This window comes from Marmota marmota, unplaced genomic scaffold (assembly GCF_001458135.2).
Source record: "Marmota marmota marmota unplaced genomic scaffold, marMar, whole genome shotgun sequence".
In the NCBI taxonomy this organism is placed as follows: Eukaryota; Metazoa; Chordata; class Mammalia; order Rodentia; family Sciuridae; genus Marmota; species Marmota marmota.
In genome coordinates this window covers 7,373,647-7,400,546 of record NW_025999944.1, presented here as the reverse complement: position 1 = coordinate 7,400,546, position 26,900 = coordinate 7,373,647, and the positions used below count along the sequence as shown (strand labels likewise).

At 42.7% G+C, this 26,900-nt stretch overlaps 2 protein-coding genes across 8 annotated transcripts in view; both read left to right on the top strand.

The window, feature by feature from the left end:
* Window positions 1-13,894, top strand: part of Ppp3cc (protein phosphatase 3 catalytic subunit gamma) — a 44,584-nt gene extending 30,690 nt beyond the window's left edge. The window contains exons 10-13 of one of the 2 annotated variants that reach the window (XM_015499505.2): window positions 3,607-3,688; window positions 4,256-4,353; window positions 12,257-12,286; window positions 13,387-13,894. In XM_015499505.2, coding sequence (XP_015354991.1) covers window positions 3,607-3,688; window positions 4,256-4,353; window positions 12,257-12,286; window positions 13,387-13,571 — 395 coding nt within the window. In that variant the 3' untranslated portion in view covers window positions 13,572-13,894. The remainder of the gene's footprint in view (window positions 1-3,606; window positions 3,689-4,255; window positions 4,354-12,256; window positions 12,287-13,386) is intronic. The other variant, XM_015499506.2, reaches the window with a different exon arrangement.
* A 9,334-nt stretch (window positions 13,895-23,228) lies between these two features.
* The window catches only part of Sorbs3 (sorbin and SH3 domain containing 3), a 24,013-nt gene continuing 20,341 nt past the window's right edge, over window positions 23,229-26,900 (top strand). For 5 of the 6 annotated variants that reach the window (XM_015499500.2, XM_048801603.1, XM_048801602.1 and 2 more), the window contains exon 1: window positions 23,229-23,350. In XM_015499500.2, coding sequence (XP_015354986.2) covers window positions 23,244-23,350 — 107 coding nt within the window. In that variant the 5' untranslated portion in view covers window positions 23,229-23,243. Of the gene's footprint in view, window positions 23,351-24,829; window positions 25,287-26,900 lie in introns of those variants that run through there. The other variant, XM_015499499.2, reaches the window with a different exon arrangement.

Genomic DNA, 26,900 nt, shown 5'->3' with positions numbered 1-26,900 from the left:
GTGTTCTTTTGAAAACATTAATACAATTAATGAGCCCCTAGTAACGTTGAATGGGTAAAAAAGAAGACAAAGAATGGGAATGTAGCTCAGTGTTACAGCATTTGCCTAGTATGCAAAGGCCCTGGGCTCAGTCCTTAACAGTTTAAAACAGAAGAAGATGGGCGGGCCAGGGTTGTGGCTCAATGGTAGAGCACTTGCCTAGCATGCATGAGGCATTGGGTTCAATCCCTGGCACCACATAAAAACAAATAAAATAAAGGTATTGTGTCCATCTACAACTAAAAATATATGTATATTAAAAAAACAGAAGAAGACAAAAATAACCAGTTCCAATACTCAGAACACATAACCACAGGTCAAAATCTCTCATTTAAAGTCTTCCTACAGGGGCTGGGGATGTGGCTCAAGCGGTAGCGCGCTCGCCTGGCATGGGTGCGCCCCGGGTTCGATCCTCAGCACCACATACAAACAAAGATGTTGTGTCTGCCGAAAACTAAAATGTAAATAAAATATTAAAAAAATAAAAAAACAAAGTCTTCCTACAAAGAAAATACTAGGCGCAGATAGCATCACCAGCAAATTCTACCAAACATTTAAGGAATAACACCAGTCTTATACAGATTATTCCTGAGAATAAAGAAGAAATGCTGTCCAACTTATTTAATGAGGCTAGTATAATTATGATACTAAAACCTGACAAGGATGTTAATTTAGATACGATGATTGTAAACAAAACACTAGCAAACTAAAACCAGCAGTATATATAAAAAGGGTGATACCTCCCAGTCAAGTTGATTTATTCCAGACATACTTAGAGATTTGATATTCAAAATATTATCAGCATATAAGAAAATAATGGTATTTTTTAAAAATTTATAGTTGTAGATGGACAGCATGCCTTTATTTTATTTGTTTATGTTTATGTGGTGCTGAGGATCGAACCCAGTGCCTCACAAGTGCAAGGTAAGCACTCTGCCACTGAACTACAGCTCCAGTCCTGAAAATAATGGTCTGTTTAATATTTAGTTTACATCCATTTTTAAAAAATTAAACCTTATCCCTATCATATTCCAAACACAAAAATAAATTCCAGGTGGATTTTCACATTCAAACATGAAAGGCAAAGGGGCTGGGGTTATAGGTCAGTGGTAGACAGTTTGCCTAGAGTGAGTCCTTGGGTTCAATCCCCAGCACTACCAAAAAAGAAAAAAGGAAAAACAATAGCTTATAATATTGATAATGTAAAATATCTTCATATCCTTGGAGAAGAAAAAAATTTCTTAAAAGGACTAACCATATAGGAAACTATTAATAAATTGGGCAACATTAAAAGTAAGAAATATTTTATTCAAAAAAATTATTTATTTTATTAAACAAATGAAAAGAAAGCTACAAAGTGGTAGAGAATTTTGCAAAACAGCTAACAAAAGGTCCATTTGTGAAAGATATAAAAAAGCCAGGCATAGTGGCACACACTTGGAATCCCAGCTGCTTGAGGGGCAACTGTAGCAGGTATGGATGCATGTTTGCACAGTAAAACTATATAAAGATGGCAAGAAAACAATTCCAGTGAAAGTAAAAAGAATGATTTCCTTTGGGGAGGGGCCTGTGGGGAGCTTCTGGGACACAAGCATTGTTCTGTTTATTAATCTGAGTCATGTGGTTTTATAGGCATTTGCTTTGTAATAAATCATTGAGTTATATATTTGTTTTTTGTAATTTTCTGTATATTTCTTATACTGTATAATAAAAAGATTTAAAAAGTTACATACTCACAAAAATGAGGAGATTTTTATAGAAATTTTTGGAAGCTGGAAGAACAAGCGCCTTAGTATTATTGACTCAGCTGATTCAGGGAATCTAAAGCCCAAGTTAGCAATAGGGAATGCTGAGTCCCAGCATCAGTTGCTAGAATTGGGAACTGGGGGAGTGTGATGGGCTAACATAAGTAGATTGGATGAAAGAAGTTAAAGTCCTCATTGCCACTGAGCAGCTGCCACTTCTCCAAGTCTGGAGGCTAATCTCTTTTTTAAAGTGTAAGCCAAAGATTTCTGAACTGGGGATAAAAACAAGTGAAATAAATTACCAAATGCATGCTCAATTCTCTAACTGAGGCCTACCCTGATCCCTCAAAATAAAGCTCAAAGTCAGCAGCCCACATCCTGAGTCATGAGCAAATAATAAGGACTATCAAACATCTAAATAGAGTCTCCAGGAGACACAGAAGAAAATGCAAAAACATCTTGAGTCAACTTGAAATTTTGAAGGTTTAAAACTTAAAAAAGGAAACTATCCTCTGAAAATAACAGAAGATATTGATTCCATTAAACAAAATCATGAAGTTCTCATTAGATTTGTAAACTGTTCTTTCCTGTATTTTTGTTATTTGTTTTGTTCCACAAATGTCATCTTTTTCTTTGTCTAATGTTATTTTCATAATGTATGAGAGGTAGAAAATATTTGGTAAAAATAGATGAGAATTCATGCAAAACCATTAAGCTTTTAAGAAATGGAAGAAATGACTGAGACCATGACTGTGTTTAATGTTCTATTCTGGCACTAAGATATCAAAAGTTACAGCCTGCTTCCCTCAGTACAATTCACTTTGATTTTTTCCTCTTCCGTGAACACTCACATTTCTTTTCATATTTCTGTTTTCATTTCTTTGTTTCTTGGTGTCTCTTCTCTCAAAGATCACTATATTTAAAGCTATCAGAAAGGTACCCAACTAAAATGTACTAAGAGCTTAATACTTGCTGTCTGTCCAAACATGATCTATTAGTTAGATGTTTTCAATTGGTAGTTGAACAATTTCACACAGCCCTCCATCCTCTCTTTGAGCAGTAATGTCTGGGTTTTCTCTGGACCTGCAGCTCCATCCAGTAGGACTGGAGGTGAGGAAGGAAAGGTTGAGCTTTCTTTTCTTTTTTTTTTTTTTAGCCATCATCTGGTGCATCCCTGGATGTTGGCCTTTCATGGGTGGACTATTTCCTAGATCTTAGATGAGAAAAAGCCATGAAGTCTTGCATTAACTTTGTCTATGTTGCTTTCTAAAATACCCATCCTTGTAATTTGTACTGCATACTTGTCAGTAATACTGTGAGGAAATAACTCACCTGTGTGAGCAAGGAAAACTTATAAAAATGAGTGCAACCCTCACTAGGTTCAGGGGAGCTGGCTGGACCTTGTGTTCACATGCAGACGACAGTTTCTTGGATAATCACCTGCCTGCCCTTTGGCAGCCCAACCCTGCACCAACTCTAAGGTGACCCACAGAATTCTGAAAAGAGACCTTTGCTATGGCACCTGTCTTTGAGGTTCATGAGCATGTGTCTCACTCTTCACTGTGTTTACATTTCAGAATCACAGGAGTTTCCACCCCCTGTAGATCTACTCTGTCTTTTGTGGCCCCTTCCTTCTCTACTTCACTTTTCCCTCCTCCAGGTTATTTTTGTTTGTTTGTTTCTTTGTTTAAAAAAACTAAGGCCTTGATTTCTATAAAAGAAAAAGTTTCTCTTAAATAAGAAAAACATTTCATCCTGCATTTTTTAAAAGCCAACCTGTTGACACATTTTTTTAACCCACTTTTCCTTTGTATTCTCTAAGGAGGTACTTCAGTTCGAAAAGAGATCATCAGGAATAAGATCAGAGCCATTGGGAAGATGGCCCGAGTCTTTTCAATCCTTCGGTGAGGATCAGTCTGGCACAACAGTGTGGGATAAAGTCATTTTGAAAGTAAATTAGGAGTTAATTTAGTTTTTTTATAATTGGGATTTGGTATTGAAACTGCAAGTCTTGACGTTGAGAGGTGGAACTAGATTTAAGGCAAACATTCACTTGGTTCTAGCTTAGATGTGGTATAAATAGTGGTTTAGTGGGGAATTTTAGAGCCAGATTACCTGTGTTCAAAGCCTGGCTCTATCTCTTAGTTGTGCAGTCTTGGATTTAATCTCTGTGCCTCAGTTTCCTGTACATAAAATGAAAATAATAATTGGACCAGGTTCACAGGTTGTTAAGTCGATTGAGTTAAATGATGTATGGGGCATAGTGCCTGGCTGTAAATGCCTTGATTAAAAAACAAGACCTGGCTGATTGTTTAAAATTGAAATATTTAAGGAAAATATCCCTTTCTTTGAGTTAGGGACTGGATCAGAAGTAGTGGAACCTGCTTTCCATCTCTGTGCCTGTGAGTGCTGTTGACTTTGCTGAATGATGGCTCCCTGGCATTAACCAGGACTTCGGTGTTCCTTTGCAGGGAAGAGAGTGAGAGTGTGCTGACTCTCAAGGGCCTCACTCCCACAGGCACCCTCCCTCTGGGTGTCCTCTCAGGAGGAAAGCAGACCATTCAGACCGGTGAGTACTCAGTACACCTTACATGATGCCTCTCTTATGCAACGTGTGCTCCCCCACCTTACCTAGCAGTCAAGGTAAAATTAAAAGTAAGGCATTGTTCAGTAAACAATGCTAGAGCAATTGGACATCCATCTGCAGGAAAATGAATCTAGACTCCTACTTCCCTCTGTGACAACACTAATTCCAAATGGATTTTAACTTATGTAAAAAATAAAACTCCTAGAAGGAAGTATGGAGAATAGGCATCAGGGTAGGCAGAGTCTGTAGGTAGGACACAAGTACTAATCTTAAAAGAAAAATATAAATTGAATTTCATTAAAATCAATTTATCACCAGGTGCAGTGGTGCATTCCTGTAATTACATCAACTGGGGAGGTGAGGCAGGGGGATCATAAGTTCAAAGCCAGCCTCAGCAACTTAGTGAGGCCCTAAGCAACTGTGAGACCATTCCTGTCTCTAAAACATAAAAAAGGGCTAGGGATGTGGCTTAGTGGTAAAGCCCTTGGGTTGAATCCCTGGTACAAAAAAATAATAATAATTTCTCTTAGCCAGGCACAGAGACACATGCCTATAGTCTCAGCTACTCAGAAGACTGAGGCAGGAAGTTCACTTGAGCCTATGAGTTCAAGACCAGCCTGGGCAACATAGCAAGACTGTCTTAAAACTTTTTTAAAAAATTTTTCTTAATGAAAATTAATAATTAAGAGAAGGAAGCCGGGTATGGTGATGCATGCCTATAATCCCAGCAGCTCAGGAGGCTGGGGCAGGGAGGATCACGAGTTCAAAACCAGACTCAGCAACTTAACAAGGCCCTAAGTAACTCAGTGAGACCTTATCTCTAAATGAAATACAAAAAGGGCTGGGGATATGGCTCAAAAGTTAAGCTCTCCTGGATTCAATCCCCAGCACCAAAAAAAAAAAGAGAAAAGACAAGGCACAAACTGAGATATTTTTGCAATGCATATGTCTTACAAAGGACTTGTGTTCTGGGTACACAAAGAACCACAAATAATAAGAAAATTAAAATATGGTCAAATGATTTTTTTTAAATAGTTGTAGGTGGACACAATACCTTCATTTTATTTATTTATTTTTGTGTGGTGCTGAGGATCGAACACAGTGCCTCACATATGCTAGACAAGTGCTCCACCACTAAACTATAATCCCAGCCCCTGGTCAAATGGTTTTAACAGGCATTTCACAAAAGAGGATATCAGAATGGCCAATAAACTTAGAAAAGATGCTGAATATAGTTGTTCTGGGAACTGGATATTAAGACCACAGTGAGATACCACTACATACACACTAGAATGGCTAAAATTTTTAAATATGACAATACCAAGTATTTGTGGAGAATTAGAACTAGATATCCTGGTGGGTTTGGAAATTGGTTCAGCCACTTTGGCAAACTGTTAGGTAGTAAAGCTAAACATGTCTACCCCATAACCTAACAGTTCCATGCCTGGTATATATCCCTGAGAAATTAGCACATTATTTCACCAAAGAATGCACGAAAGGATGCCACTGTAGCTCTATTAAAAGCTTGGGGCTGGGGTTGTGGCTCTGTGAGAGAGCACTTGCTTAGCATGTGTGAGACACTGGATTAGATTCTCAGCATCATATATAAATAAATGAACAAAATAAAAGTTCATCAACATGTTAAAAATAAAACAGCCCCAAGCTAGAAACAACCCAAATGTCCACTGATGGTAGAATTGGTAAATAAATGGCATTGTACTTATGCGGATCACATTGTAAATTTAAGAAGCCAGACACAAAAGAGCACAGACTGTCTGATGCATATGATGTTTACTACTCATTCATAAGAGAAGTCAGAGTAGTGCTTGTTCTGGTGAGGGAATATTGACCCAGAGGAACCCTGGGACTTCTGGAGTGTTGAGCATGATCTGTATCACTGTCTTTGTGGAGTTACACATGTGTAAGCATAAATAAAAAAGAGTTGAGCTGGATGCACACCTGTAGTCCCAGTTACTTGGGAGGCTGAGGCAGGAGGATTGCAAATTTTAGGCCAGCCTTGACAGTTTGGCAGGACCCTGTCTCAAAATAAAAACTAAAAAGGATTGGGGATGTGACTGACTGCTGGAGAGCCCCTGGGTTCAATCGCTAGTACCAAAATAAAAAATTTTAAAAAGGAATTGAGCTATACACTTCTTATTTGGGTCCATATGATATATTTCATGAGTAGTTTATACCTTAATAAGGACAGTTGTGAGAGGTTAGAGTTTCTCAGTCACAGAAGGTGTTTACCTCTTTGCCTGCAGCCTCTAGTACCATGGTTACCTCTTCAATTAGAATATCACTTCTAAAACCTATATGGGAGCTAACTTCTAAGCAGAGGGCTTGGTGTATTCCTAGAATGAAAAACTTGATGCTTTCAGGATGAACATAGATTTGGTCAAACAGGGAAGGGACAACATCACATCCTGGAATTATTAATTCTAGGCCTGAAAACTGTCAGAAGCATTACATCTTAAAGTTTCACTGCTTTTTTTTTTTTTTTTGCTCCCTTTGTTTTGTTGAGCTCTTTTTGAAATTTCTTTGGCTTTGTTTTTCCTCTTGTCTCCTGCCACATACAGGAGTCTTTTTCCTCCTGTGGAAATTTTATTGCTGCGGACTTGAAGGAATAACCTCCCTCATTTTTTCTTTTTTATGGGATAGGATTCCTCTTTTTCTTTCTCTTTCAAATTGAATGCTAAAATATTAGAATTTAGCTCTTTAAAAGGAAGACTGAACATTTTTTCCTTGTCTTTTATTTTTTAAGAGACAGGGTCTCTATATGTTGCCTGGGGCAACTGGAACTCCTGGGCTCAAGAGATCCTCTTGTCTCAGCCTCCTGATTAACTGGGACTACACTCGTATGCCACCATGCCCAGCTTAATTTATTTTCTTATTTCCCTTAGTTTCACAGAAAAAATCAGTAAACTATTTCAGATTGCAGGTTTTTTCCCCTCGAATAAATGTGCAGATTTTTAGTAATTTATTTATTTATTCTAATTTGTTAAAGATGACAACAGAATGCATTTGAATTCATAGTACACATATAGAGCCCATTTTTCATGTCTCTGGTTATACACAATACCATTCGTGTCTTCATACATGTACTTGGGGTAATGATGTTTATCTCATTTCACCATCTTACCAATCCCCCCCCCGCCCGCCTCCTCTCTTCCCCTCCCTCCCCTTTGCTGTATCTAAAGTTCCTCCATTCCTCTCATACTTCCCCCCATCCCTATTATGGATCATCATCCTTTTATCAGAGAAAACATTTGGCATTTGATTTTTTGAGATTGGCTTAATTAGCATAATATTCTCCAACTCCATTCATTTACTTGCAAATGCCAGGATTTTATTCTCTTTTAATTTAACATATATATATATTTTATATCTATCTATTTATCTATCTCCATTTCTTTATCCATTCATCTACTGAAGGGCATCTAGGTTGGTTCCACAATTTAGCTGTTGTGAATTGTGCTGCTATAAACATTGATGTGGCTGTGTCCTTTTAGTAGTATTTTTAAGTCCTTTGGGTATAAACGGAGGAGTGGGATAGCTGGGTCAAACCATGGTTCCATACCCAGTTTTCCAAAATATCTCCATACTGTTTTCCATATTGGTTGTACCAATTTATAGTTCCACCAGCAATGTATGAATGTGCCCTTCTCCCCACATCCTCGCCAACATTTATTGTTGTTTGTACTCTTAATAGCTGCCATTCTGACTAGAGTGAGATGAAATCTTAGAGTAGTTTTGATTTGCATTTCTCTAATTGCTAGAGATGTTGAACATTTTTTCATATATTTGTTGATTGATTATATATCATTCTGAGAAGTGTCTGTACATTTCCTTGGCCCACTTTTTGATTGGGTTATTTGGTTTTTTGGTGTTAAGATTTTTGAGTTCTTTATATACCCTAGGGATTAGTGCTGTATCTGGTGTGCAGATTTTTTTAAGCAAAATGCTTTTCCACTATTGATTTGTATGGTAATTAGTCATATAAGATATTCTGGGTAAGGTGTGGTGGTGCATACCTGTAATCTCAGCTATTTAGGAAGCTGAGGCAGGAGGATTGTGAGTTCAAAGCCAGCCTCAGCAAAAGTGAGGCACTGAGCAACCCAGTGAGACCCTATCTCTAAATAAAATAGAAAATAGGACTGGGGATGTGGCTCAGTGGTCGAGTAATAAGGATATTTTAGAGAAATAGGAAGTAAAAAGTAAGATGGGTAATGAAAAAAGCAATGTCCTATAGCTTTCTTACTTGAAAAGTTTTGAAAATTTGTTAATTTACAAAGTTGTTTTAATGTAAGCCAATTTTTTGTAGATTTTGAAAGAACAAGCAACAAAAAAAATTAAGAACAAGAAACAAAATAATTTTATAGATATGTTATTTGGGAATTTGTTTATAATTCTTGGTCACCTTTTGTGCTCAGGTCCCACCTATCAGTTTTCTTCATTTCTCATTTGAATGGGTGGTTTTTTTTTTTTTGTTTTTTGTTTTTTTTTTCATACCAGGGATTGAACTAAGGGGCACTCAACCACTGAGCCACATCCCCAGTCCTATTTTGTGTTTTACTTAGAGACAGGGTCTCACTGAGTTGCTTAGCACCTCACTTAGTGCTGAGGCTGGTTTTGAATTTGCAGTCCTCCTGCCTCAGCCTTCTGAGCCACTGGGATTACAGGCATGCGCCACCCCCTGGCTGAATGAGTGTTTTAATCAATTTAGAATTATTTCTTGATCCTTCTGAAATCTATAGAAATCTCCAAAAGTGTTTGACTAAAGTTACTGCCAACTTTTATACTTTCTTCTCTCTTATTGATTGACGGGAACTGAGTTTATCATTTTCATATCAGAGGCAGTTCCACAGGTTTATTGGCAAATTGCAGCATTGGCTAGAAAAGACCTTTTACTCTTCATGCAACTTTACTTGAAGAGTTTTTAACCAACAATATCCCATGGCCTTAAAACATATGTTCATTTATACTCCATCTTGTTCCAAGAGGGATTGGAGTGAGCTACAGTATGCCTGTCATACAGTGAAGTGACATTAAAGCACAAAAGAAATCAAAAGTAAAGCCACCAGTCAGCCACAGATTTGACACAAAGCTTCCTAGTAGCCAAAATAAAGAGGAAAGCCAAAACAGATCAAAATTCACAAAAACTGTAAGACAAAAAATCAGATCAGTTAAAAATTGGACTGCAGGGCTGGGGTTGTGGTTCAGTGGTACAGCACTAAAAACCTTTACACTACAAATGGTACTGTCAAGAAAGTGAAAAGACAACTCACAGAATGTGTGAAAGTGTTTGATAATCTATCTCATAAGGGACTGATATCTAGAAATTATAAAAACCTTTTACAATTGAATGATGAAAAAAGGCATCACAACTTAAAAAATGGATAAAAAATTTGAATTGAAGTTTTTCCAAAGAAAATGTACAAATGGCACATGAAAAGATTTCTGACATCAGTAGACATTCAGGAAATGCAAATCAAAACCACAACGAAATACCACTTCACAGTCACTCCGATGGGTACAGTTAAAAAAAAAAATGTTGATGAGGGCTGGGAGGAGCTCAGTGGTAGAATGTTTGCTCAGCATGTACAAAGCCCTGGGTTCCATTCCCAGCACTGCAAAAAAAAAAAAAAAAAAGATGAGATTCTGGAGAAATTGAGTCCCTGGTACACTGCTAGTAGGACACAAAATGCTGCAGCTTATTTGGAGAAAACAGTCTGGAAGTTCCTCAAATGATTGAACAGAGTTACTATATGATCCAGAAATTCCAGTCCTAGTTATTTTGCTCTATCCCCCAAGAAATGAAATACATCCTCACAAAAACTTACTTGCAAATGTTCATAAGTGGCATTCTTCATAATAGTCCAAATGTGGATACAACCCAAATGTCCGTCAAGTGCATGAGCAATGTTGTGTGTGTGTGTGTGAATGCTATTTAGCATAAAAAAGAATGAAATATAGGTGCATGTTTCCACATTCATGAACCTTGAAAACACTGCCAGGTGAAAGAAGTCAGTCACCTGAGTCAGCATATAATATGATTTCACTACATGAAACACGCAGAAAGGCAAATCTATAGATACAGAAAATAGATGAGTGGTTGATGAGGGTTAAGGGAAAGAGAGGTGAGGGAGGAAAATGGGGATGAGTAGGATTTTGGGGGAGAGGGGTGATGAAAATGTTTGAAACAAATTACAACCCTAGATATCTTAAAATTATTGGCTTACATACTTTAAATAAGTGAATTTTATGGTATATGAATTTTATTTCAGTAAAGATGTTAAAGAGAAAAGGGGGTAGTGAGGTGGTAGAACTCTTGCCTGGCATGCACAAAGCCCTGGGTTCAATCCCCAGTACCACCAAAAACAAAAAGAACAACAAGATGTTAAAGAGAAAAAACTATTGAGTTAGTTTTATATAACTGTTTCTTATACTGTCCCTTAAGATGGGGTGCTGTCTTAATGTCCAATATGAAAAGCAATTCTAGGAGAGCCCACAGTGATGTGATACTAGTACACAGTAGTACCATGGAGATTTTTAAACTCTTTTTGAGAGAGAGAGAGAGAGAGAGAGAGAGAGAGAGAGAGAGAGAATTTTTTAATATTTATTTTTCAGTTTTTGGTGGACACAATATCTTTATTTTATTTTATGTGGTGCTGAGGATCGAACCCAGTGCCCCACACATGCCAGGCGAGCTCGCTACCGCTTGAGCCACATCCCCAGCCCCAGAGATTTTAAACTCTTAAGTAGACCATACAGTTTTAGGAAAAGCTTATTCTCCCACTCCAAACAGTCATAATCCTGGTGTACTATTAGAAAGCACTGTCATTTTCTTGTGCAGTTTATTTGTTTTATGGCGATTAGAGAGGGGTGGCATTGTTTGGTGGACAAACAAAGGCATTTGTAAGTTGATTCCATGCACCATTTTTCACTTTGCTGTAGGAAGTCAGCTCTGCAGTTCTGTTTCTCCTCTTGTGGTGACTGTAGAGCCTTAAGAACAGCAAACTTGCTGCTTGTTTTTTTCCCCTGCCCTTGATAAGAAAATTGCTATTGAAAGGAATGATGGGGCTGTCCTGTAAGATCTTGCCACAACCTGTCACCTTGTCATATATTAGATTTTTTTATTGTCTGAAAGAGAAGGCACTGATTTTTAGATTGCTTCCATTTCAACCACTGAGGGAGGGCCAAGGTAATTTGTCTTCTCTCTTGCACACTGAATGGAAGCCTCTGCCACATCTGTAATCCCAGATTAGTTTCTCTAATCCTGAATTTGTATGGGAATTGAATAGTTCTATGCCTTTGCCAGCTTAGTAGTCCATTCTCAGACAAGAAATAACCCCTCACTTCTAACTCACTTTTCTCTCCTTCCAAATGCCAGTCTGTTCTTCAAAGGCCACTCTTTTTTTAACTAAGTAATTAAAAAGGACAGTTGGCCCTCACATAAGTCCTTTAAGAGCAAAAAAAGAAAAGTAGTTTTAAATAAGTGTTTTGAATGGGACCCAGCAGCTTGTTTAATATCATCTGAGATATAATAAACTAAAACACAGTTGTGATGTTAATTTGTTTGATTCAACAAATAATTTTCATATATGATATGCAGACATAAACCAGCATTGGCTATTTCAGATGAAGAGAACAACGTTCTGATGCCACCAGGAATGTTTACAATCTATAAAATCTCTGGAGACCTCGTATTTCAACCCAGTCTAGTTCCTCTCAGTAACCCTTGACTTCTCTGACTAGTGGACCTAATCAGGACGGGGTAGGCTAGCAGCCCGCCCCTGGGGTGTGTGCTGGCAACGATGCTGTTGGTTTACTCATTCTTTTTCTGTCTTCGTTTTTGCATGCCACTGCTCCTGCCCTCTTACAGCCACAGTAGAAGCGGTAGAGGCCCGGGAAGGTATGGCCGTACTACTCTGATAGATGTGCTCATGTGTCTGTCTACAAGTTTTTAAAAACTTTTTCAACATTATAAAGCTTTTATTTATTATATCACTAGAACTGTAACAATGAGGAAAGGAATAGATAACCCTACCATGTTCATGTGCCCTGTATTTTTATTCATTTCAATGACCTTCACCTCGGCTAAAGTCCTTGCTGGACTGTGTCACTGTCATTGCAATGACCGAAGCTTAAGCAACTGGTGTTGAGAGGTGAAGAGGTTAATCATATGTCCCCTCCACATATAAGAGCCATCCATTTGATTAAGAGACTCAGGCCAGCCTCTTTATCTAATGACACTAAAAGTTATTAAGAACAGAGGCAAAAGTAGGGTAGAATTTAGTTTGATTCATTTCTGAGGTTGCCCTAAGGCACTCAAGCTAAATTATCATTCTTTTGGTGGAGACATATATTAAGTGGATGGAGCCTGTTGGAACTGCTAAACCTGTGTTATAAATTTGTTTTATTAGATAAAGTGCTTCAAAATGGAAATTCCTTTTCTTATTGATAACAAAAGTTGAATCGGAAGGAAAATACCTAGAAGCTGTGTTGATGGTTCTTATATTCAGTTCCCAGTGGTGCAAGATAAAAAGCTATTGTAAATAAAAATATAGCTCTCTGTTGCTTTTTTGTTTTGTGGTCAATGTGGTATTTGTGCTTGAAGCAACTTCTCTGTTTAATTTGCTTTGTTACCCTAGGGTTGCCATTTTTCTGGCATTGAGCATGTTTCTGGCCCATTAAAAAACTCCAATGTGTTGGGGCTAAGAACTTGTTACTTGTATTCCAGGTCTCCTTCTGCCATGATTATTTGCATTGAGATTTTATAAATATTCATATTGAGATTTTTATGAACATTTCCATTTCTGTTGCCCTTCCTCATGGAAGCAATAGTTTTAGACAAGACTGATTCAATCAAATGTTGCCTTTCCCTTCACCAGTTATGTGCTCCCTGGCCACCTTTCAGTGTGTTCCTAGGATGTTGCTGTGTGCTAAAAATTGTTAAGCTGTTGTTTGCTGCCTAACTGAGCACTCTCCACCCCCTTTCCTGTTTTTCTATAGCCATCAGTGGGTTTTCACTTCAGCACAAGATTCGAAGTTTTGAAGAAGCCCGAGGTCTGGACCGAATTAATGAGCGAATGCCACCCCGAAAAGATGGCACAAAACACGATGGGCCAGTGAACTCAGTATCCCCTGTACGCCCAAACCCCGCACACCAGAGCGACCAAGGGAAGAAACCCCTGTGATGTCAGAGTCCTGCTGCTGCACAGGTGGACCCCAAACTCACGAACAAATCTTATTTATTTATTATTGGAAGAATGAAACAAAAACAACTCAAAACAACTTAAACCTGGAGGTGCATTCATAATTCATTCTGCATTTATTCTGTAAGAAAGGTGACAGTTTTATAAATTTTTTTAATTTATGTTAAATATATAAAAAAGTACATCTGTTTTGTTTTCCCCTTTTTCCTCCTCAATTTTTAGGAACTAATTTGTTGTCAATACATATGTGAAGTCTTGTGCTATAAAGGGACCTTCCCCTAATAAAAGGGCCTTGGAGACCTCAACCCTGGGTTTCTGACTTGAACTAGACAGCCTTTTCTCTTGTTTTTGGAGGGTGATATCTTTCATTTAAGATTAATAGTTTTTCAAACTCAAGATTCTTATCCTTTCTATGTAGTGCCATTGGAGAAAGGCCTCTTAGATTTTAGTAGCTAAAACTGCTTCTTTTCTGATAGAAAACATGATTATTCTAGAACTTCTAAGCAAATAACTCTGTTTTAGTCAGCTTTTTCGAGGCTGTGACTAAAAGACTGGACCAGAACAATTGTACAGAAGAAAAAGTTTATTTGGGGGCTCACGGTTTCAGAGGTCTCAGTCCACAGACAGCAGGCTTCATTCCTCAGAGCTTGAGGTGAGGCAGAACATTCATTGGCAGAAGAGTGTAGCAAAGGGAAGTGGCTCATATGATGATCAGAAAGCAGAGAGAGACTCCACTGACCAATATAAATAGGTATACTAAAGCCATGCCCTCAGTACCTACCTCTTTCAGCCACACCCTACCAGCCTTCAGTTACTGTTCAGTTGATCCCTATCAGGGGATTAATTCACTGATTGGGTTAAGATTCTTATAACCCAATCATTTGTTCTCTGAATCTTCATGCGCTGTCTCACACATGAGCTTTTGGGGGACACCTCACATCTAAACTATAATAAACTCAAATACTGTTTTTTAAGGGCCACGGAGAATGTTTTCCGTACCAATATAGTTTCTTCTTTACTCTCAAATTCTTTTAATGTATTCTACTAAAGCCAAATAAAAAATAATGAGGGATTTTCTTAGAGTTACCTAAAATTTGTCCATCTAACCATAAGCATGATTTGTTTGAACTCTCCTTAGAAGTTTGGAGGGAAAAGATTTTCAAAAAGCTTTAGCTGTTGCCAGATTCTTTCACTTTCATTTTTGAATACTGGGGAGATTTACCCCACCTGCAAAGGAAGTCACATTTCTAAATATTTTATAAATGCCCTTAGCAGAACCTTCCACAACTAGAAGTATGTATGCCCTTGTATACCATTGCATCAGCTGTCGCTTCTATTGTCCCCATCATCCTTTTGTTTTTTAGTGTCAGTAATTCTGCAGCTAACTGAGGTAATGGAAACTGAAGATGGCATGGTCCCTTTGTGAACTGAAAGTCTCGCTAAAGGGCACTGGATGAGTGAAGATTTCCTGTCTCCTAGATCTAATTAGAAGATCTGTCTCCTAACTACTGGGTTGTTTCTCCATCTTTCAATACTCATTAGATTGAACTATATATCAACCTTCATTAGCATATTTTGGAACCCAGAAACAAGTGTTCAGATGTAGTGTTTGACTACTCTTCCCTTGGTTTGTTTTTCATGTCACAACCAACTAATGAAGGAAATTTGTGGGGGGGGATACTTAAGCCCCCATTTTTGGCTTAGCCTGATCACAGTTACCATGTTGCAGCACTCATTGATGAGCTCTCTAATGAATTTGCATGTCTGGAAATATAATATGGAAGCATGGGAAATGCAAATTGAAAGACTTCCTTAATGTCATCTGGGATGTGGGAGGCTATCATTGGAGCAAGTGTCTCAGACAGCAAGACTTCATGTTGGGAGCTTCAAGAGACTCCACTGACCAGTATAACAAAAACCAGAAATAAATAAATAAATAAATTTTAAAAAAAAAACAACATAATTTTTATTAGAAGAATGAAGATTTAATGCATAACAGTTCCCAGTTTGTCTATGACAGAGATCAAAGCATTCTTGGGGATTAGAATCTGTATGCATGAATTGCTCTGTTCATAATAGAAAGATAGAAAGGATATTGTGGACAGGGATGAAGGATCTCCTCTTGGGTTGTGAGCAAAACATGTAAAATAAGGGAGGGAAAAATCTTGAGTAACTTGTCTTCCCTGATTGCCATTTCTTTATACCCAGAGAGGGAATTAAGCTCTGGTACACCCTTATATCCCTCTCTCCCACCCCCAGGAGTAGCAATCTCTCCTATGAAGTTCAGCCCACGTGACAGATGGTAGAGCAGGGAGTCCCTTGCCCTTTCTCTTTGCCGTGTGGATTGAGGCTGTATAGTCCACAGGTAGAAACCACACTTGAGGCCTCCATCAGCAGCCTATAGCTAAATACTCACTGCAAACACTTATGAACAAAAAATATTTTACCAATTAAAAAGGGTGATTATTTAGGAATATCTTAATTACTTTCTCAAAAATAAGTGGTATGATGATAAAAGCAAGTTTCTTTGATGGAAAATCACAAAAGGGTATTATTATACTGGTGCCCACAGAGCTGCTGAGGGTCCTAGAGTAGAGAGAAAATTCTGATTTAAGAAAACATGAGTGTCAGATACAGCACCACCAGCTAGCTCTTAAAGGGAGCACCATGGCTGGGCACCATGGCACATGCCTGTATTCCCAGTGGCTCTGAGGTGGAGGATTACAAGTTCAAAGCCAGCCTCAGTGATTTAGTGAGGCCCTAAGCAATGTAATGATACCCTGTCTCAAAAAAAAAAAAAAGAGGCTGAGGATGTGGCTCAGTGGGTAAGCACCACTGGGTTCAATCTCCAGAACCAAAGAAAAAGGTGGGGGAAGAGGAAGTTGGAAAATTGTGCTGGATTCTAAAAGTGAAGATACTGCTTCTGTTCTGTAAAAAACTAGGTGGGTATTTCAACATTTTAGAAAGTCATGTACTAAGTGTATCCATGTGATACAGATAACAGGAGATTTACTGGTTTAACCCCTAGTTCCAAAAATACGTGTGTGTGTGTAATGGAATGCTACAGCTTTGATTTTCCTTACAATCTCAAAATGATATTTTGGTTATAGGTACAGATATTGTTGATTTGCTGGGCTTTTGTCATAAATTTTGATCAGCAAAGTAAATATTTCTTGTCACATACTGATGTATTTGTTAGTCTCCTTGCCTAGGACTCAGTGTCACACTGTCCAGGGATATCCACTTTTTTTCATATCCTTTTACCTGTGTTGACATCACCTTTTCTGGTCTTCTGTGAACAGCTGCCACCCAAGCAAGTTTCTCTCAATGGCAAAGACTTGTTTTCTTATCCTGATACCTTAGGTAGGGTTTCCTGACCCTGCTCAAAATAGGAAGAGAAAGATCTTATTTGTTTGGCCACTAGAATATTTTTATTTAATGTCATTAAGGAGCAAGGACAGGATTTCTGAAAATTAGATAGCTTTGGAGCCTTTCAGAATTGACATTATCCCTTAGATCTTCTAAGTGGTTTTATTTATTTTTTTTTAAGAGAGAGAGAGGAGAGAGAATTTTTTTTTAATATTTATTTTTCAGTTTTTGGCGGACACAACATCATTGTTTGTATGTGGTGCTGAGGATCGAACCCGGGCTGCACGCATGCCAGGCAAGCGTGCTACCGCTTGAGCCACATCCCCAGCCCTCTAAGTGGTTTTAAAACCAAGCTTGAGGCGACTGACCTCTCTATAGGCAGAAAAAAAAAAAAAATTATAATCATCTGAGATACAGCTGGGCTTGCTGCTCAGGATCACTACTCCAGACTCTCTCTAGCCTCAGAAGAGGGAAAACTGAAATCTAGATTTTTTTTGCTGTATTGTATCTCTAAATAAAAATACAAGCACTGGGCTGGGACTGTTGGTCAGTGGCAGAGCTCTTGCCGCACACGTGTGAGGCACTGGGTTCAATCCTCAGCATCACATAAAAATAAACAAATAAAAAATAAAGGTATTGTGTCCATCTACAACTAAAAAAATATTTTAAAAAATACAAGCACTTCAAAATTAAGTTTGTCCTTACCAACCTGGGTGATCAGTCAGTTAAACTAATTTATGAAGAACTTGCCCCACATTGACTGATCCTAGTTTTCCTTTGTATTTCTCCCCGATCTTTGCATTGAAAATTATTTTCTATCCCATAAAGACTTGTTGAGATGGCATTCTAGAATACCCCATATTTAGTCTAGTTGTTATAGTAACACTGGAATCCAAGTTTCTTTCAAGACATTCAGCTTTCCCTGCCTAGGCAGAAAAGAGCAGAGTCCCAGTTATGGGTATGAGGCTCCAGTTTCCTAAGTTATTTGTGGTTATAAACCATGGGTTCCATCTTGTCTGGTACCTGGCCCCATCTTTTCTGAAATCTGCTAGACCTGGAGTAAAAGACCATCTACAACTGGCTATTCAGAGACTGAGAAGGGTCTGGGTTACGTGGTAGATGGTTTTGAAGCATGGTGTTGCCATGGTCCCTTTAAGCCTTGCTATGATCAGAGGATCAGAGGAAAGCCTCAAGAAAGAGCAAATGTTGCTGGGTGTGGTGTCACCTACCTGTAATCCCAGCTGCTCAGGAGACTGAGGCAGGAGGATCACAAGTTCAAAGCCAGCCTCAGCAAAAGTGAGGCACTAAGCAAGTCAGTGAGGCTCTGTCTCTAAATAAAAATACAAAATAGGGCTGGGGATGTGGCTTAGTGGTCAAGTGCCTCTGAGTTAAATCTCTGGTACCCCCTCCCCACAAAAAAAAAAAAAAGGAGATATGTATAGTGGAGAAAGTTGTGTAGCCAAAGGACAGGGTTGTTACTCTTAGTATCTGGGGTGCCAGCAGAGAACCATATTAGAGCTTTGTGCCATTGACTGTGTGAGGGAGAGCCTGTGTTACGCTGGGACTGGGGACCTGCTCTGCCTCTATCCAGCCAAAGTGAATGGGGTCGTGTTAGCTGCCTTCATCTATGCAGTCACAAAGGTGAAGATGATCCTGAGCATATACTCCCTCTTGGGAGGCCTTGGCCTCACGCCCTGGCAACCGTGGCAAGACTTGCCAAATAACACCTTTGTCTGAGACAGGTTATGCAGCTTCTCCTCAGTGCCCTCATGACAAGTCAAGGTGGCTTCAGATCAAGAAGCGAGAGCAGGACTCAGCGCATTTCCCCGCGCTGCTCTGAAGTAAGGCCGTGCACACTGCCTGCCTGTAAATTCTGGACCAGGTTCCCTTCATACCCTTGTCACATCGCCCACCGAGCACCCTTTTTTGCATGTTAAAACAAAGCACATGTAACAAGGCAGCCATAGATTTTTGATTTGGGGCAATAAAGCCATGCTTTTTCTGTCACAGAATCTTTTGAAGAGGCTATGGTGGATACAGTATTTCCCCTTCTCTGTGCATTGTACCCAGTGGCTATGTTTCCTAATAGAAAAGTCGGCCAACTTTTGCTAAGAAGTTCCCTGGTTTTGCTTCCTGGGTGGGGAAGTGGTCAGATGTTTGAGGCTGGATGCTGGTGTAATTTTTTAAGGTTCTTCTGAATGATGGCATATTTGCTAGCACTTAGAGATGACCTGCTTTTTCTTGCTTTCAGTTACGTTAAAGAAAATGGCAGAAATGTTAGGTTGGCAGAAGTCAGTTAATAAGTCTTTTTTGTAAACAAGAAATTACTTTGTTAGACCTTTCTTAATGTAAATTGGAAGTTGTCTTTAAGATTAAAAAAAAAAGAAGGAAACTTCCTTATAATTGAGTGATAATTTATTGGCTCCCTGTGTCTTTATTTCCTGGTGGAGGTGTTGATATTTGGCTCTTACTCATTTAATAATTCCAGGAGCAAGGGAAAGCCTGGCTTGTGATATCTGGCTTAGTCTCTGGAAAATGCCAAGGAATTCCGCTCCCAAGGGAGTTCCCCATAGCAATAGAGGATCTCTCTCCTTCACCCCTTTTGTTTTAAAGTACTTTTGTATTTTTGTGTTTTTCCCACTCGAAATCCACTCCCTTGCTCCTAGCTGCCTCCTGGCTTTTTGCCTACCACTAAGTCCTGCTCAATCCCATACCCTCTCCTCCTGTGGCTTCTCCAACAGAGGCTACTACTTGAAGAAAAGGAAGAAAGACATCCCAGGAATCTCGAGTCTTTACAAAAGATAAAAATAGGCTTTTATTATAGTAATTTAATAACCCTGCATGTGATCCTAACAATAGATGTGGATGAATTCCAACTTGGAAGAAGTCAAAGCCAGAGAGGAGTTGAGCTGGACTACCAAGAACAGCCTTTCAATTTCTCTGAAAAGTAGAAATGTCTTGAGGTGCTGTGGATTCATAAGGACTGGGGATGGGAAGCACCAGGGCCTGGAGAGGGAACTCTACAGATCCCAGCAGTTGGGGTGGAAAGGCTAAATCCAGGCCTGACAAACCCAAACAGCAATCATGAAGTTAAATATAGCCACAATAAGGTCATGGTGCAGTTTACAGGCCAGAAAACGTTCCCAGATATCTAATGGCACAAAGGCTAAGTATGTGTGGTGGGTTCTGTTATCCTAGTGGTATCCTGAATTAGCAGCATCCTGTTCCTTAGCTAAAGCCTCAGGAAAATGAGTTGATATTTGCCCTGATTTGCAGGGTTGTAGGGAGCTTTTTAAGATCCTGGAATGAAGGGCTGCAATGCAAATTTATGTGGACCTTGCACTAGATCTAGATGGAGTCCCCACTGCTCTAATAATGCACAGTTTTTTGTTTTGGCGTTGGTTGTTTTTTAAATCACAATTTTAAGGTTTTAGGAAGAAAATCTATTTAATGTTGATACAGTGGGTTGACAATTTAATGGCAAATTAAGTCGCCTTTTAATGTTGATGCAGGAGAAAATTCATTATAGAATTCAAAGAGGCGGGAAGACAAGGTTGTCCTTTGTCTGGAGGCCGGAGCACTACCTCATGGTGTCCCCTGGCCAGTCAGCCTTATCATCCTCCCCGTCTCAGTTTACCCGAGTGGGAAAAAGGCTCAGGCAGACCTCATTCTCCAGCTCTTGGTTCTGTGCCCTTCTCTGTGGCCAACTTGACTTGGCATAGTTTCCCCTCTGAGGTCACTGCTTATTTGTCCTTCTCTTATAAAGCTGACTTTCTAAAGAGCTGAAGCCACTTGCTCTTCATCCTTTTTTGGAACTAAAAGAGGTTCCTCCAGCTTAGTTCTTCTCAAAGACACCCCATCTGCACATTGTGCTTATTTGCTTGTCCATGAAAAGGGAGAAAGAAGTCACATGATGTCACTGTCAAGGTTTCCTTTGGGGACAGGCCGGATAAACGGGATGAAAGGCTAAGTTCTGTCACAGCCTTAGGAATTTGGATGTGACTGACCGAGGTCCCTAGATAGATTCATGTTACATCACAGGTGTGCTATGGGAAGCTCATTCTGTACTTCTGTGGGGTTCCATGGCCCCAACATGACTCTGCTTGGCCAGTACTGGTGGGTGCTTTTTCACTCACAGTCACTTCACAGTGACTAGACCCAAAAAAACTTGGATTCCAGATGGGCCAGGTCATGCCATTGTTAGCACAGGAGGGCCTTTGAAGCCTCAAAGTGGGTCACTTTCACTTTTCTCCCTTACTCCACCCTGTTCCTGTGAGTGATTGGCATGGACAAGGGCCATTGGTAGAACTTGGCCAGCACTGCAGGAGCTGGAATCAGCAGAGGGCCCAGGAGAAAGGATGGGGCCCAGGGGATGAAACAGAGTCCAGAGCTGCCCTGATATGTCCAAGGTGACTTGGTTTCTCTTCCTCACTGTTGTGTCACCATGGTCACCCCTTTAGAGAAGTCCTAACTGCTGAACTTCTTTACTAAGCCCTTCTGGTCTGCAGGAAAATACTCTTGTGAGAGTGCAAGAAAAAAGGGCTCAGAGCCTACTTGAAGACTGTACCAGAGTCATCCCTGGGCAGGAGAATAAAAGGGACAGCAGATGCTCTTCCTTTATTTAATGTAAGGGGATTGGGGCCCAGTGCAGGAGAGATCTGAGTGCAACTAATGGCAAGTTCCCAGCACTAGAGAAAGACATGGAGTGTCTGTGTGTCTGTCTTCGGTGATCTCTATTTTCCCTTTCCCTACTTAGGAAGAGAATCCCAGTTCTCTGTACCCTACTCACCTGGTCTTCCCTGTAAGAGGAAACCACTTACACTTCCTGTTGGTGACAGAAGTTGCTTTTCAGAATGAATTGCTTTTTATCCCCCCATCTCCCTCCACATGAGGATATTGGCAGTGCTTGGCTCATCATGCCCTGAAATTGGGGTCGAGGACAAGAGTGCTGTGGGGGAATACAGGCAAAACAAAAGTTGACTGCCAGGGTTCTGTGGCACATGCTTGTGATCCCAGCGAGTCTGACGAAGGCTGAGATTAAAGGATTGCAAGTTTGAGGCTAGCCTGGGCAACTAGCAAGATCCTGCTCAAAATAAAATAAAAAGGACTGGGTATGTAGCTCAGTGTTAGACTGCTTGCCTGGCATGTTTGAGGCCCTGGGATCATTCTCCAGTACCGAGAGGAAAAAGAATTTTTAAAAGTTGGTGGCCTTGGGCACAGGTGGAGATCCTGGTGACTGGAATCAGATATCTGAGAAAACAGAGCAGTTATATAACTGTGACTATGTTTACTAGGGCTCAGGTGGCTGAGGAGGCTGAGGCAGCCCCTGACCAAAGGCAGCAGCAGAGTTGGTAAGTGGCAGGCTCACGGGGAGGGCGGTCCCCCTCAGACAAGAAAATGAGCAGGGGCCGTGCCTAGGAGATGAAAGGAATCTGCCCTGGGACTGATCAGGGCCTGTTATCTGGGACACCTTCACCAGCTCAGCCTGGCCCGGAAGCTGTTCCAGCCACAGAGGCAGACCCGCCACAAGGAACTGAAGTCAGGGGTGGGAGGTAGGAAATCCGACACCTGAGATACTTGGCTGAATCTCAGAACCTTGCTACTTTCCTACTTAATCTACTTTTCAAAGAGGAATTTTCCCTAAATATGGGCAGAAAAGGAGGAAATGTTCAAGTTTCCTTTGTTTTTCTTGCCCAGTGGTCCCAACAATCTCCATCTCCCCCCACCACCACTTTGGTACCAGGGATTGAACCCAGGGGCACTTAAGCACTGAGCCACATCCCCAGCTCTTTTTTTGGGGGGGACGGGCGGGGTCTGGCTAAGTTGCTCAGGGCCTCCCTAAATTGCTGAGGTTGGTTTTGAACTTGTGATCCTCCTGCTTCAGTCTCCCAAGTCGCTGGGATTACAGGCTTGCACCACCACGCTCTGCTCCATCCTGTCTTCTGTGGGGCCAGCTGAGCCCCAGGGAACAGTTTTAGGTTCAAAACTGCAGGGTCAGGTGTTGAGGCCAGCCAGGCCCAGGCCTAAGTAGACAGGCAGAGCTGAGGAAAGGTCTCTAGCAGCCTTCCCCGTACTCCTCCAAAGCTGTTTACCTAACTCCCCATTCCCATAGAGATGGACCCGGTGGCCAGTCCCCAGCTCCTTGCCCATGGCTGCCACCTCCCTCTGTGAGAAGCCGGAAGTTGGGACCTTTGGCGGCTCAGCAGCACCCTCTACATTAAATATTTATCTTGGAGTCCAGGTCAGAACCCTAGAGAATAGAGAAGCTCGCTGCTGGTGAGGGATATGGCCAGGATTCCTGGAATTGGAAGATCTTCAGCTTCGCCATGTTTGGAGAACAAGGAAGATAATGAAAGTGATGTGGCCCTTCTTATACCCAAGGACCCTGACAGGTGGGAAATCTCGAGACAAGGGTAATTTATCCCCGAGGGAGGAAAAAGGCTGGTGCCAAGGGGTGGGTGTGTATCCTGCCTTCAATGAGTGTCCTAGGGCAGCCACCTTCTAAGGGCACTGCTACCCACCCCATCCTCATCAGGAGAGGCAGATATTATTGAAAGGGACCTCAAAGGTTATCTTGCTCAGCCCCTGCTCATACAATAGTTGCCTCTGTAAAATTACCTCACAAATGGCAGACCTGGAGCCCCATAATCATTTTTAAATCTTTCTTGGAAGCCTAGGATCTGCTTCTGCGACCTGTGCCTGATGGTCCCTTTTCTGCCAGTGCTGCTGATCTGTAACCACACAGCAGCAGGCAGACACTGGAAGCCCCTGGCTGTCTCTTTGTAGACCTCCCCCTCAGCCTTAGCATCCCCATATTATCTTGTTCCAGTGCTGCCAGTATAGCTCTTTACCCCAACTGGGAAAAGAGAGCTAACAGCAGTTAGGGAAGTAGGGGTTGAAATTGCTTCCTCTTTGCTCCATTCCCTTTCAAATTTTGGGCTGAATGCTGTACTTGAAAAACCGTCTGAAGTGCATGGTGGCCTTGGGTGCTAATTAGATACTCAGTAGGTATCCAATAGATACTATCATATTTCCCTAATTATTATTGATCACTCCCAACAGTATCTGAAGTAGATCAGTAGCTATTTGATGGTTGATTGGTTGAGATTTGGGGATCCCAGAGGTTAGCCAAAGGCTAGATGCACTCTAGACTTTACTTCTACTGTCAGTAAACAGTCATGAAGCACCCTCATGTTTTTGTAACAGGCCCTGTACCCACATACAAGCTTGGCGGGAAGGAGGGAAGAAGCCAGGGCCAGAGTGAACAAGGCGGGGCTCTGGGGACTCATGTCAGAGTAGCGGGAACAGCGGAAAGAAGGAAGATCAAAACAAATACGGTGTATGGGAACATCAAGACCCTCCTAACCTCATCCCCGCCCAAGGGACCCCACCCTCATCCTCTTTGGGGGCGCGGCATGCCCTGGGCCGTTGCCTGAAGCCGATTTCCTCCCAGTGTTTGCACGTGTGAGCATCCGCACATTTGCGAGTGCACGCGTGCAAGTTTTCTTTGCCCACGCCGGGCGCGCGCTTATGCGTGCACAAACCTCCTCCCCAAGAGCCGGAGAGGCGGCGGGGCCTTGGCTCCTGGGCCACCCTGCCTGTGGGGCGCCTTTATCTCGGTCCCCGCCTGTCAGCCTTGCGGGCCCGTCTCCCTCCTCTCCCGGGCGGTGGAGGCGTATCAGCTGAAAGCTCCACCCGGTCCCTGGGACTCAGCGTGTTCTCGCTAATCACTCCTGCCCTCTGTCCTGGCTCCACCGCGCAGCAGCTCGCTTCCCACACCCTGGAAATGTCGCTGGAAACTCTGAGTGGCCCTCGCTGGCCCGCCCGCCCCCTTCCCGACGCCAGCCCTGTGGTGTGGGGGCCAGGGGAGGCAGCTGGGAAACCGTGCGGGCTCCCCGGGGACCCTTGGTGGCCCCTCCCGGCGCCGCCTCCTTGCCGGCCCGGCCCTTCTGCAAGGGCCGCCAGCATTCCCGCGGCGCGCCCCGACGGAGGGCACTCTCACGCCCCGCTGGAGCGAGGGAGGGGAGCCGACCCCCTGCTCCGCCCCACCCCGGCCGGCCCCATGGTGCAGATCCGAGCCCCGAATTCCCCAAGCCGCGCCACTCGCACGGTCCTGCCTCCCTGCGCGCCCCCTCGGCCTCCTTCTTCCTTCTCGGGCGCCCAGCCTGGCCCGGCGTCCTGACCCGGTCACGAGGGCCGTGAAGGCCCGCACTTCTCCCTGCCCTCGCTCCCCAAGGGCCCGCCGCGGCCGCGCCAGGAAGGAGCTGGGCAGGGATGCTCCAACCCACCCAGGCGCCCTGAGGCCCTGCCACCTGCTCGCCGGGGAAGGTAGGTCCCAGGGAAGGAGAGGGGCGGGGAGGAGGCGAGGCCCCAGCTGGGAGTGATTCCAGCCTAACCGAAGGCACAAAGCCCCTCCCCCAGGGTCCCTGTCCCAAACTCAAGTGGGAAGAGTTGTGAGCAGTTCCTCCACCTCTATCCAGAAAAAGCAAAAGTCTTGAAAACTTGTCCCTGCCCACGTGGACTTGTAGCTGGAAAGTACCTGGGAAAGCGTAGGGCCAAGTCCCCCAGGTCAGGGACTCAGAGAAGGAGTCTGCCCGGACTTCCAGCCTTTTCGTGCTGGCTGCGTGGGTGAGGGGGGCTGTCTGAATTCTGGGAGGACTCCAGAGTTTATGACACCCTCTGTCCTTAGCTAGGAGGGGACCAGTTCCCCCAGCATGCCTCCACCTCCTAATGGCTCCTGGCTGGGATGCCAAGAGAAAAACTAGGACCACCTACCCCTGCATATTGCTGGGGTGTATCACATGGAGCAGATTTGGGGAAGGAGCACATTGGGGCACCAATGGGCAGCAGACCCTGAGAACGGATATTGTTGGGAGAACCTCCTGCTCTGCTCCTCCTACAAGAGGGTACTTCTCTGAGCTGGAAGGGTGGGAAGGGACCCTAGAGGAGGAGGGCTCAGTCAGCTGATGGTCAGGACTGCTGATGCTGATCTGGCAACTTGGCTCCTGGCAGTCAGCAGGGCAGGGAGGGGTGGCTGCTAGGAACTAGCCTGCCCCAGGCCTCTGACCTTTTACTCTGCCTGCCTCACGTTCCTTATGAAGGGAGGCTGGGCAGCAGGAACTGGGGTGTGTCTGCATGTTTTGCTTTGGGTAAGAATCCTAATTGGATCCAGCTGGTGAGCTGCCTCTCCCCCAGCCTCAGCCCTCCACTCCCCCAGTCAGGGCTTGGCATGAAGATCTATGTCCCCAATTGGCCACTCTGATGTCAGAAGGAATCCCCATAAATGCAGACCGGAAATAGTCTGCCACCCAGTCTTGTCACCCCCTCCACCCCAGACCTGAGCAGAAACTGGATACAGATGAGGAATCACAGCCCCCTATTGTAGCTTCATCCCCCCCAGGGTCCCCACAACTCTTACGCTGCGCATATGACTGCCCGCTGCACACTCCACCAACTGCTATTCAGTTGACACCCCTCTAGCCACAAACCCCATGTGGCTCACTTGACCCCCGTGATCCCCCAAGAGCCATATCGTAGCACTGCATGTATATTTCACTGTGTACACACAGGGCAGGGCACCTCCAGGCATCTGCCGCCCTGGTGAAAGCCCCCCAGACCCCACAGGTGCGTACAAGCCTGATTCAGTCTAGTCCATAAGGTGGTGGAGGTTGGCTCCCTCCTGGCCTATCCAGCAGCAAAGGTGAGAGGGCCGACTCCACACTGTAGCTCTTTGAGTACAAAAGCCCCCTCAGACAGCTCGACCGAGGATCTCCCTGTGTTCTCTTGGACCTGTCTCTGGGCTCCCTCCTTTTGTTTTTGCAGTGCTGGGGATAGAACCCAGGGCTTGACACCTGCTAGGCAAGTGCTCTGCCACTGAGCTATATCCCAGCCCCTCTTGCATACCTCCATTTCCTGGGTGCCTGCAGCACCCCCCCCACTCCC